Source organism: Cinclus cinclus, chromosome 11 (genome assembly GCF_963662255.1).
Source record: "Cinclus cinclus chromosome 11, bCinCin1.1, whole genome shotgun sequence".
Classification (NCBI taxonomy): domain Eukaryota; kingdom Metazoa; phylum Chordata; class Aves; order Passeriformes; family Cinclidae; genus Cinclus; species Cinclus cinclus.
In genome coordinates, this window is record NC_085056.1 from 18707717 (window position 1) to 18721586 (window position 13870).

Genomic DNA, 13870 nt, shown 5'->3' on the forward strand with positions numbered 1-13870 from the left:
TTTTAGATTCACAATAAACACTATCAGAGATCACAAGGAGAACACTGGAATCACTGCTGTTTGCTGGGTTCATTTCCCCCTTCTTGTCTGTGTGCACTTCCCAACCAGTGGGATCCCACCCAGCACAACCCTGCCTAGGACAGCTCCAAAGCCAGGCTGCAAGCATCCTCTTTTAACATCAAGGCACAATGGATAATCTGCTAACAAGTGAACTCTGATGTGCCATATGCAGGCAGGAAGGATTCAGCAAACAACCTGTCACAAACATTTACTGTTCCACAGAGCAGCCAACTCACCAGAACTCTCACTGGGCTCTGCACAGCCTGCTCACACTCAGCCACACCACCCAGCCCCACACACAGCTGCAGCTAAATGGGAACCACTGCCCAGGCAAAACACACCCTGCGTTAAAACCCTTCATGTTCTTCTTCCCAGCTTAAATAACAAAATCGAACTGAGGAGATGGGACACAGACACTAAACAGGCACACCCAGAAATCAATGCAAAAATCACAAAATCTGATTGATTGCAATTGATTTTCAAATAAACTGCATATACAAACACAGGTAATTTTATACATACAACTGCAAAAGCATTTTGCATTTAAGCAAAAATGTTAGGTGCGGTTGATAACAATAAATCCTAATTGTCCACAGAAGTTGTTATCATATGAGATTATATCTAATACCAGAGGGACAAATTCTGTTTGTTTTGATTATTGCTACTGATGTCAATAGAGTTATTCCATAGTTACAGTGGTGTGGCAGAAGAGCTCAATTATAACATTTAAATGTAAGGGACACACATTTAAAAGGTGACAGGAGCAAAAATGCACTCAGAGGTACACAGGACACAACCAAAAATCTCCAACACAAACCATTCAGATCATTTTCATACCTGCTACATACCCTACCACACGTCCTCAGCGTTCCTGAATTCTGGCATGTCTGCTAAGGCAGACATTTCCTTATCCATTGGATTTAGGACGTTTGTTTTTCAAATTTCAGTACTTTCCAGAAATTATTTCTCCACACAGCAAGATGGACAGATGAACATTCTTTAACTGAGGAATTATTTTTAAAGCCTCAGTTAAAACCACCCGAGGATATTTATGAAATGTATATTTATGTTTTTTTTCCTTTGCATAGCTGAGTAGATCACAGAAATCACCACATACTGCAATGTTAACAGAACCATCCATTGACAAAATGAAGCAGTACATGCATTTTAGATAACATAACAATGTACAAGGTATTGAAATGTTGTAGTAGCTCTCTATCCAAATCATCAAATAAATACAGAGCAGAACACTGTCACATATTACTGAAACCCAGCACCTTGGTACTGAGCACCACAACCCACAAAACAATAGTTCAATAGTTAAGCATATTTTACCTCTATGTAAATTACCAGATTAAACCTTGACAGAACTGAGATTAAAAAATGGTCCCAGAAAACTTTGCCAGTCTCTCATGGGCTCAAATTACCATTCTCCTCTGCTAAAATTCAGAGTATTGTTTGATTTCTGCATCCTAAAATAAGGCACAAGTTTTCAATCTGAGACTTAATTACAGAAGCTCATAGGGTGAGCTAATGGAACTTTGTATTCTTTAGGTGTTTCCATGCAACCTGAAGGTCTGCATCACTGTACCTTACTGTCACCTAGAACATTAAAAAGGTAAAAACAGCAAAAAGATGCAAACAAGTTATTTCTCAGAGTGAGGAAAAAATCATCTGACACACACAAGAGAATCCTGAACATACTGCTTAAGAAGGGAAGACTAGCAAATGCTGATGACAGACCATTATTAAAAGAGAGAACAATTTTGCTGAATACTGAATTTACTGTTCCTCAAAACAGGAAGCTGGAAGTAGTTGACTTATTTAAACAGCAGCATATGCAGCGAAGTAATGATGCATATTCAATAACCTTCCCAATCATCACCTGTCACACAAAGGCAGGGCAGATACCCTGGATATTCCACAGGTATCCCCAAGGGGAGCCCATCTCACCTGTCCAAGCTGGCAGGTGGCCACTACAGCCACAGAATGCTGGGCTGCCTTAAGTCTAAGGGCTCTCTGAAAACACAGATTCTGAAAATAAATAGACAAAATTATCCAATTTCTCATAAAAACATGCTCTCTTCTCTCCAATTTCACCTCTAGTATGTTTCTAGCACAGTGAACACTCTGCTCCTCTCCTGTTGTCCTGAACACAATTAACACCTGAGTTTAGCACTTATGCTTTATTTTCTCATTTAGTATTTTTGACACTTCTCTAAAGCTTACTTAAGATTATCTGACATGTTTGCCAGATATGAGCTCTTCTGTCAGGATACTATTTTTTTATTATTACTTTGTGGTCTGTTTTTGCTTTTATTTAATAGATTTTCAAGCATCTCACCACATGAATATGGCTTTTAGCCATTAAGAGAAATCTTCAAAATCTACATGGTGTGATTTCTGTTTCAAGAATATAAACATCTGTTCTGGATATAAATACATTTTTTACTTGTGGAGGGGAAGGAGACAGTGGTGTAAAAGGCATACTCTGTTACTTCATGGCTGTGCAGAGTCAATAAACCCATGAACTATAATTGCATCACGCTGTTTTTCAACTTGCTTCACTTCAACCCTACCTTATACTGAGGTATCAGTTTTTAAGAAGCTGTAACACCTCAATGTACAGACATTCATTAGCATAAATGCACATAACATATAATCCCATTCCAGGAAATCAGGTATTTATGACTATTTCCATGGAAATCTAGAAGTTAACCACAAATTCAGCAGCAATTCATAATGCTAAATGAAAACAAAACTCTTACAAATCATTACTCAACTGCCCAATAACATTAAAAATACATTAACCATTCAAGTGTTTACATTTCAGAGAGAATCATACCTACCTTTAACAAACACATTTGAGGGGGAAACAGTCTATATTGTGAATGACAAATTTTATTTATTTAGAAGATTATTACTACTACTGCAGGGTAACTACTTTTTCAGAATATGTCGAGCAGTAGCTCATTATTCAGCTAAGATGATGTAACTACTCTTTCACAGGCTGACACAGTATTTTTTAACGACAAGGCTTAACTAAAAATAGGAAATAGATGGGAACACACCTTTCATGATCTCTGCCTGTTACTGCCCAGCCACCTACCTTGTAGTTTAGAGAAGAGTTGCATAAAAGCTAGCTACAGTCAGAAATGCTAAATGTTTAGTTAACCAAAATGGACACTTTTATCCAACCGTTAATGGTATTATTTATTTTCAAAAATGGGCAGGAAAGGAGGTTTTAAAATACTGTGTTTAAAATTTTATTACTGCATTAAAACTTTTGCTTTAACTGTACTCCCATGAACTCTTCTGTCATCCACTATCAGGTGAGAAATATATCCCAGACGTTATGAAAAGCAGTGTGCTCCATGAAATGCAGCACATTCCAAAAAAGGTGCTGCACTTGGGAGAAGACAGAACATGAGAACATCCAGCCACACTGCAGCTCTGGGGCTAGCACAAAGAGGAGCCAGGGGAAGGAAACACAGAACAGGGATGTGCAGCTCCAGCTCCAGCCCCAGCACAGGAGGACAGGCACACAGAGCAGGGATGTGCAGCTCCAGCCCCAGCACAGGAGGACAGGCACACACAGAGCAGGGATGTGCAGCTCCAGCACAGGAGGACAGGCACACACAGAGAGCAGGGATGTGCAGCTCCAGCCCCAGCACAGGAGGACAGGCACACACAGAGCAGGGATGTGCAGTTCCAGCCCCAGCACAGGAGGACAGGCACACACAGAGCAGGGATGTGCAGTTCCAGCACAGGAGGACAGGCACACACAGAGCAGGGATGTGCAGTTCCAGCCCCAGCACAGGAGGACAGGCACACACAGAGCAGGGATGTGCAGCTCCAGCCCCAGCACAGGAGGACAGGCACACACAGAGCAGGGATGTGCAGTTCCAGCACAGGAGGACAGGCACACACAGAGCAGGGATGTGCAGCTCCAGCACAGGAGGACAGGCACACACAGAGCAGGGATGTGCAGTTCCAGCACAGGAGGACAGGCACACACAGAGCAGGGATGTGCAGTTCCAGCACAGGAGGACAGGCACACACAGAGCAGGGATGTGCAGTTCCAGCACAGGAGGACAGGCACACACAGAGCAGGGATGTGCAGTTCCAGCACAGGAGGACAGGCACACACAGAGCAGGGATGTGCAGCTCCAGCACAGGAGGACAGGCACACACAGAGCAGGGATGTGCAGTTCCAGCACAGCAGGACAGGCACACACAGAGCAGGGATGTGCAGTTCCAGCACAGCAGGACAGGCACACACAGAGCAGGGATGTGCAGCTCCAGCCCCAGCACAGGAGGACAGGCACACACAGAGCAGGGATGTGCAGCTCCAGCCCCAGCACAGGAGGACAGGCACACACAGAGCAGGGATGTGCAGTTCCAGCACAAGAGGACAGGCACACACAGAGCAGGGATGTGCAGTTCCAGCCCCAGCACAGGAGGACAGGCACACACAGAGCAGGGATGTGCAGTTCCAGCACAGCAGGACAGGCACACACAGAGCAGGGATGTGCAGTTCCAGCACAGCAGGACAGGCACACACAGAGCAGGGATGTGCAGCTCCAGCCCCAGCACAGGAGGACAGGCACACACAGAGCAGGGATGTGCAGCCCCAGCACAGGAGGACAGGCACACACAGAGCAGGGATGTGCAGCTCCAGCCCCAGCACAGGAGGACAGGCACACACAGAGCAGGGATGTGCAGCCCCAGCACAGGAGGACAGGCACACACAGAGCAGGGATGTGCAGCTCCAGCCCCAGCACAGGAGGACAGGCACACACAGAGCAGGGATGTGCAGTTCCAGCACAGGAGGACAGGCACACACAGAGCAGGGATGTGCAGCTCCAGCCCCAGCACAGCAGGACAGGCACACACAGAGCAGGGATGTGCAGCTCCAGCCCCAGCACAGGAGGACAGGCACACACAGAGCAGGGATGTGCAGCTCCAGCCCCAGCACAGGAGGACAGGCACACACAGAGCAGGGATGTGCAGTTCCAGCACAGGAGGACAGGCACACACAGAGCCGGTGCCTTCCCCTCCATCCCCCCGGGCTCCATGTGATGCTCTCCCCCGGAGGATCTGGGGGCAGATGAAAGCTGGCAGCTGTGGCTGCCTCGGGCACTCGAGGCTGCCAAACAGGGCTTACAAACACGTTAGCTCAGCAGCAGAATTAAAGCCCTCATTCAGGTTTGTTTTGGAATAAGAAACCAACGGGCACAGAGGGGATGGGGGAAATTTACCCTCCGGGCTTGAGCCTAAATACACCTTGACCTCCCCCCCTCAAGCTGCCATAGAGTAGAGCAGGCTTGACTAAGGGACCAAATCATCTAAATAATAATTTATGTTGTTATCCAAGCAAGCTCCTCAGTTTCTGACAAGCTGACACAGCTGACATTTGCTGCCCTCTACTTATTAAACAGGCAATCATATTCCAAAGAGCTATTATTCAGCCAAATTAGCACAAAAGTAAATCTGTTGCAGTGTTCAGATAAAACAGTTATGTGATTTTTCCACATTCATAATTTGCTCCAAAAAAATTTTTTTTTCCTCCCTGACTATGCCAGTGTGATAAATTGCTCTAAACAAGGTTGTTTCTACCTGAGGAAGACCCATATTTAGAAAGAATACTACTGAAGCAAGAGGAAACCTGAAATTCAGTCTTGACCTCTCCCTTGCACAAACTGATCTGGTGTGTGTATATATATATATATATATATATATATATTTATACATATATATACACAAAGAGAGAGTGTGTGTTTATATATTTAAATAGATGATAAAATTTAAAATTCTTTCAGAAAAGGAGCTACCATTGCAGGCATTTCTCACTGTTTCTTCTGGAACCTCTGGATGCAACTGTCAGTACTCAGGACAGGCAAACTCAAACCACCCTTATCATAAATCTTACATGCCAAACATGGAAAAGAATAGCTCCCTTATCTCTCCACTAAGCTTGGTTGTCCAGGCATCCAAAAGGGATTAGAAACAGGGGGCTGCCACCCTCCACTTGTTCAAAATAAAAAAGCAGTAGCACTGGTTATTCACAGACATGGATGGAAAACTACAGGAGATCTGAATGTCTGAAGATTCCACTGCCACCACCACCTTTAAAAAATTCATTTTACAAGAGGAAGTTCCTGCTGGAGTATTTTGGTGAAATTCAGAAAAGCTAAGTCACCTTCAGCTTCAGAAATTCTTTGTAAAAAGCTTTTACCATTCTAAACCCAAGTTCTGGAAATTCACGTTCAAGTAGTCCTGAGGCTGTATAATGAGAGGCTACTTATTTCAACAACCTTGTGTTGTGTTAGGCAGGACTCATCAGGGTGTGTGTGCTCTGGAAGGTGATGGAGACAAGAGGGATGGCTTTCTCCTTCCCTACCACCTTTTTTCTTTAAAAAAATGAAATCCATTAGGTAGAGCAGACTTTGTAACAGCTCTTTTGGAACTGTTAAACACAACCCAAATATATTTCAAACCAGAACTAAACTCTACTTTGAAAATCAGTCATGAGTCTTCCTCACTAGTTTTACTTAAAAATAAAGAATACACAGTTACTTACAATTTTGTTAGGAAACATGAGGAAACAAGAAATAACCACAAAAAGAAAGGCCAACTTTTGTAGGTGTATACAACTCTTAGTTGTCTCATGTGCCCCATTCTCAGAGCACTAAATGGGAACCCTTTTGGTAGCGAGGTAAGAAAATCATGGTATTTCATTGGTTATGAACAGCTGCTAAAGCCTCAAACAGCAGATTGCGCCAGGACAAATACACTTGTCATACAAAATCTAAGGAAATTACATTGCTGCTGGGTTAATTTGAAGGTGGATACCTTTCAAACACTCAGTGAGACATCAGCTAAACTAGGAACAATGCTTGACTAGACAGTTTGCCTTCTTGTTCCTTTCTCTTGTCACAGCCACAGAACCCCAGAATGGTTTGGCTTGGAAGAGAATTTAAAGATCCTCTCATTCAATGGGCAGAGACACATTCCACTGTCCCAGGCTGCTCCAAGCCCCATCCAACCTGGCCTTGGACACTTCCAGGGATGGGGCAGCCACAGCTGCTCTGGGCACCCTGTGCCAGAGCCCCCCAGGGAAGAGTTTTTTACTAATATCTAATCTGAACCTACTCTCTGTCACTGTGAAGCCATTCTCCCTTGTGCTGTTGCTCCAGGCACTTGTAAATAGTCTCTCCATCTTTCCTGTCAGCTCCTCCAGGTACTGGAAGGTCACAGTTAGGTCACCCTGAAGCTCCTCTTCTCCAGGCTGAACAATCCCACGTTCACTGTCCCATTTTGTTTTGCACAAGCCCCTGCTCTCCAAGCTATGCAACCTCCCTTTTCCTGCTTATAAACACCTCCCATACAAAGCCCCACAGATCTGACACAGACCTTCACAAAGATCCAGGGATGCAATACATGGATCCTTCTCACACAAGGCACTCACACTGGTGTAAACCAAGTTCTAAGAATTTGTCTTCTAGGTAGCAAGTATAAACAAAGATAAAGGAGTGTTCTTACTTTATATTATAAAGATGGTGGTACAAAAATAGTTTGTTACTTAAGAATGGCTATGTATTTAGCTCCACTATCAGTAAAACAGCATTTCCCTTTAAGAGTGCTAAACCAAACAATTTCCATCAGTCATGAAAAATAAGCATTCATGTTAACTAAACATGAGTATGTGTATGCTGGAATAATGCATCACTACAGAATGCCACCAACTTGATTTTGTAGAAGAAAATTATTACATTGGAGAGCATTGGATTTAATTCAGATTTCTGGTAGACTATATGGTAAGCTTGGGTCAAGCTTGGGTTAGAGAAAAGACAGAAAAAAACCCAGCCTTTGACTCAGCTCTAATTAATAAGCATTTTACCTAAGCAGGAATAAATAATTGGAGTCAGCTGGAAGATATAATGGCCATTCCTCTGACTATCCAGCATTTCTCTGTCAATTATCCAGTTTCTGACTCTCTGTACAGCAAGGGTGACACCACACTTCAGCCAGACAACTTGCCACAGCTTCAGCTCTAAGCCCAGGAGAAGAGGGTGGAATTGTCATCACCTTTGATTTTACAGAGAGATATGCAAGAAATTCTCCTGAATGGTAGGACTGCCATTGACCAAAATTCTTCAGGACTTGTAGAATTCACTGCAGTGCAGCACTTCATCCTTGGAAACACAGGAAATCTGGATGACTTACACACCAAGATCCATATATAATAAATTTATTACTGTATAAAGATTATCTTGTTTCCCCAGCACCATTTGCACACGGAAATGAAATGCCATGCCTCTCTTGTCCTTGATTATAATCTTTATAATCAACTTTAGTCATCAGAATTTGGGACTGTTACCACAATATACCTGTACATCTAAAATAATATCAGCTAAAAGGAAAAAACCACAGCTAACATAAGCAATGAAACTGATAATGCAGAAGGACTTCCAGGAGAGTATTTTGACTGATGAGACAGGACCACTCCTCTCTGAGGTGCAAGTTTAGTACCAACATTTTAGGTCATTGCAACAACTTTGTAACTTCAGAAAAATCTTCTACTCTGAAGCCAAAACCACGGCAGCGTTGCACAAGCTTAAACCAGACGGGAATGCTCAAAGCATTTTTCTGGCTACAAACAACAGACTGGTGGTACAGGGAAAGCATAAAAAAAGGTGACTGTTATCTGACTTCCTACAATTACTGGCAAAAAGTGTAGAATGCAAAGTGGCTTGCATTCCTTCTGCATCACAGCTGTAGTACTGGTAACCTGATGCAGAAAACTATTCATGAAATAACTGTTCTGCAGAATCAGTGTTGCCTAAACACTGCTTAATCATGACTTCAAGTAGCACATTCATAGCTTTTCCTTCTTTCCACCTACTGACAGATAGATGGGTTAGAGAACTACGTGGAAATTTAATTTAAATTTATTCTGGTCCAAGTGCCCCATTTCTCAGTGGACTGTGCTATAAGAAACCAATTTAAGGTAAGATTGTTGCTTTTGAATCAGTATTTTTATGTCAGGTATGATAAAATAGAAAACTAACTTACACCTCTCATCACTGAGACACTGCTTTAGCAGTATAATCTTTAAGGATTTTGGCTTTGCTGAAAAGGTGAATAAATGAACTTGCCAAAAAAAAAACCAAAATCCTTTTCATTTGCTTTTCATTTTCAGTAATTATGATAACTGAATTATAATTCAAATATTTGAAAAGAAATCACTCCTACTGAGTTGATACATAAATATTAGTGTGGTGACAAGAACTTATTTAGCGTAAAGCTGCTTTTCTATTGTAGTCACTAATTATATGATGCTGGAGTTTCAGTAATTCTGCTACAAGTTAAGTTCTTCTGGGGGATTTAAAACCTCTGAGGCAATGTTAGAACCACATAACACATACATCACAGGATGCACGTGTTTCATTATTTTGAAGAGAAGGATCCTATAGCTTCTTCTTGAACTCCATCAGCTAACAGTCCACATATTTTACTGCATATAACTCAAAAAAAGGATAGAGGCCAAAGTCTAAACCTCAGCCCAGCAAGGCTCTTGTTCCAGAGGACACAGAAGACATTGGGGATGCAGCACCCAAGGCCAGTGGCTACCACAACATGCTGTCCTTCAGGGAGCATGGAAAAGCCTCTGTCTGCTCTGCTGCTGCAGGAACCCAGCCCTCCCAAAGCTCCTGGCCAGGGAATGCTCCCAAGCCCCTTCATGCACAATAAAGGACCTTAACCAGCCCTGGGCAGCTGGGCGAGCTCCGCTGACGAGGGCACACCAAGGGCTGTCTTGTGTCCTCCCCAGCATCCCAAGGTTTGTGGGATGAACATCAACAGGTCAGAGACTTCCCTTGCATGGCTGATGAGCACATCTGAGAACAAACTGCACTGGGTGTTCTCTAACCTGATCTGGGGCCTGGATATATGCCTACACATTTATGGTGTCTGGTTTAAGTTTTCATTATTATGCCCTATTCTTCGTTGGTGATGACACAAAAATCTTTACCAAGTTCATCTTTCAGGATCAAGCTCAACCACTTGACTTCTAAACTAAAACATTTTTTAGGCAACAGACCCTGATATGCAGAATACTCCTGACAGAAAGGATGTGGAGGATCTTACCCTCCCCGCCTTTCTTTTAAACCATTTCTATCATTAATTACTAGGTGTTGACTCAGATATTCCTAATCTTGATCTATTCCTGCTATCAGTTACATGGCCTGTTTTATGTTCTATTTAATGAAGCTTTTTAAGGAAATTAGAGAACTCATAATTTCTTTAACCTACATTTGTGACTTCCAGACTACATAAATCAGTGTATTTCCTAAAGCTTGATTTTAAAAGCTTTAGTCATGCTTTGTCCATTGAAGCTTATCAGGGTTAGTTTAGCAAAACTTGGTTTCAGTGATTTTCTAATCACACTTTAACAACAGCAGTTCTCTGCAAAAACTTAACTATGTGTTGGCTAAAATGGAAAATTCCACTGCTTTTGATAAATACCCTGCTTAGTATTAATTACAACAATTAATTGAAAAGTTAATTAAAAACATTAATTAGAAAACTAATCAGGAATTTATATAATTTCCAACAAAACAAAACACCTCTCACAACTGATGCTATTTCTTACATTAAGTTGTACCAAGTCAGACATCTCAAAATTTGTTACAAAGCAATGCAATAAGTAATAGCTGAAAAGCCTCATTTTTTCCCTGAAATAGTCTCAATGGAAAATATTTTTCAGTAGTTTATTAAAAAGGTTTACCATTGAAACAATCATATGCCATCCAGTGAAAAAAGGCTGCACCAACTAAGAAATGTGAAAGCAAATGTAGAGTTTTGAGCAATATAATCCTCCACAGGCACATTTTGCTACTGCTTTCACTTGAGTACATTTGAAATAGGTTAATACCAAAGCAAAATAAGTCACCCAAACTGAAATCAGAGTGGGTTTGCACTGACTTAAGTAAAACAGTGCTGGTGTGGGTGTGAATGAAACCTGACTGTTATGTCTGTCTCTGCATAAGACCCCGTGTAGATGTACCTTCCCTTTCTTTGGGTAAGTATTTCAATACATTTTAAACTTGATTTATCCCAATTTAGTTTAAATAACATGCAGAGTGGTTTGAAGACTGGCTAATAAATGGATCAAGATGGAGTTACAGAGAAAAAAAAACAATCTTCACCTAACCAAATTAATTTTAAAATGTGTTCAAAGGATTCCACTTACATTGTCTTCATGGCACTAAGAAGCAAAGAGGATACTTTCAAATGGTACATGTTCTGTGAAAGAAATTGAGCTAATCTTTTTTACAATCCACCACACTTCTTAAATTAGGAAGAAAAACAGAGTTTTACAGAATGAAGACTCCAAAATATCCATAAAGGAGAATGTTTTGGAACTAATACCCTTTCCTAGCTTGCTTTCTTTCCTCTTCATCCTATTACTCCTTGTATTGGTACCTTTACTTTGCATTCCAAGCATTTTCCAGAGTTCCTTCAATGTTTTGAATAGTTTTTTCTTTTTAAGTAAAGATTTAGAAGATTTTAAGACTTCAAATTATTTCTTTTGGTACTGATTTCTGTCAGTAATGTCACCGTTCTAACTGATTAAATCCTGAACCATTATCCATTTTCAGAAGGTAATAATGCTATTATCAGCTGTTTTGCTGAGATGAAAAAACAAGCTGACAATCATATCATTGAACAAGTAACACAAGCTAGAAGAACTGCAGGTTTCTTGGGTGCCTTCTTTGTGCTTTTTAAAACCCTACCTTTAAACCACCACTTTACTACAGGCCACAAGAATATCTGTGCAACAAAGATCTTCAGGCAATATTCGAGACACAGAAATCATGGAATCACAGCTTCAAATCCAGCTTATTATTGAACCTGACAATATCTTATTCATCAGTTTGTACAAAACCTGGAAGAAACACAATTCCTCTCTGAACTATGGGTAAGCATATAAGCACATTTAAGAGTAGCCCAGCTGGCAGTGAAGTTTTGAAATTTTTGACGTTTTTGTTAGCATTGATTCACGACTTTCAATTTCAAATGACAAAGCCATGCCAAAGACAGTTTTTCTAATCAACCTTTTATACTATAATTTTTTTTTATTTTATTTTGGAAGTGGCAATATAATTTGAGACATCAGCATATATCCATATCAAGTGTAGAAAAAAATATAATATTAAAACAACATCTTGCCAGTACCATGCCACACTCCCCTTTGCAAAAGAAAATGGTTTTACTCACTAAATTCTAATATTTTAAGTGAAAGTCTCTAGAGCTTTAGAACCCTGATTACTAAAACCAGAGACTGAAGCAGCAGCAATGCATTTAATCCCAGCTCTGTTCACTTCCAGCAGTACAGCACCTTCAGTTCTCAGCTCAACAGCCCTTTCTGCCTGCCATCAATTGCTCTCAGAAATCTGATTCTTCCTTTGCATACACTGGCTACATACAAAACCCAAGTACTAATTAAAATCCTGCTTCTTTTCCTGCCAAATAACTTGATTACTCCATTTCATTTCAATACTTGCTTGACAAATCCAACTCTGGAAACACTAAGGCCTTGGTCTAATGTTTACAAGAACTCATTTCAGCAAGTCTTAACCACAGAATGAAATGAAGACAAATAAAACTCATCCATGTATTTGGATTTTTTTGACTCTTATATACATAAAATCTGTGTAGCTAACGGGACACCAGAATACTGCTAAGAGGGAAACAAGACAGGAAGAACAGGTCAATACTAAAGAACTTGCTATATGCATTTTCCTGTATATCTTACCTTCCAGTGCATAATTATTACCAGATTATGTGTATATCCAAACAAGGTGGCTAAGAAGAATGGCATCATTTTGCTGAAATTGCTTTCAACTGATGGATATTTTAATCTTTCTAATTGATTTAAGTTACATCCCAATCCTAAGGCATGAGATGCCTTAAGCAAAGGACAGTCACTCATAGCAAATTAAGGTACTCTTAGAGTAACACATCACAACTTCATAGGAAATTATTTGATATTTTTTAGATTACTGTAATTTAGACAAATGAGTAAACAGTCCACTGAATCACAGGGTAGAGAAAATGATTGGCAATTACATTACTTGAAAGAATGTTACCAGAACAAAATTGTTAAGTAGCACATTTCTAAGAAAGCAACATTTTACAAAAAGACAAAGACATATATTTTCCACCAAAATCTAGAGCTGCTGTCATCAACAACCCAACAAAAGCTACAGCTACCTAAAATGGAAATGAAAATGTAATGTATGGAAATATTCTCTTATGAAATCTCCTTAGGCTTCACATGTATTAATGTATTAGTTTGCAAACATTAAGATCAAAGGCAAAGCAACAAATACATCCTAAAAAGTTTTTAGTCAGATTTTTATTAACGATATACAAGTAGCAAGGCATAAAAAATTAATATGTTCAAGCCTTGAAATGTCAAGTGTAATGATCTCTAGCTCTGCTTACCTCCTTTGCTTTTTGTTTCAGTCTAGCTTGCTCTGGGTCTTCTTGCCTTGAGCGACTCTACATGTTTAAAAAAATGGGGAAAAAAGGTTAACAGATGGTTTAAGAGCCCCTCATCTGTTGCAGTAAGTTAAAAAATAGCAAATAAATACGAGCAGGATACAAGGTATCAAACACGGGACACTTAAATTGATAGAAGTGCAATTCCAAACCCATAAGCCTCACCCAAAACACTGTTAAATGTTCAGTTGTAAAAGAGATGCAGTCAAGATTTTAATTTAAAAAAAACCAACCAACC

At 40.6% G+C, this 13870-nt stretch overlaps 1 protein-coding gene across 1 annotated transcript in view; it reads right to left on the reverse strand.

Annotated features, from left to right (window-relative positions):
• LOC134048543 (transcription initiation factor TFIID subunit 4-like) overlaps positions 1-13870 on the reverse strand; it is a 146609-nt gene that overhangs the window by 58286 nt on the left and 74453 nt on the right. Inside the window, exon 13 of the mRNA XM_062500380.1 lies at positions 13576-13632. Coding sequence (XP_062356364.1) covers positions 13576-13632 — 57 coding nt within the window. The remainder of the gene's footprint in view (positions 1-13575; positions 13633-13870) is intronic.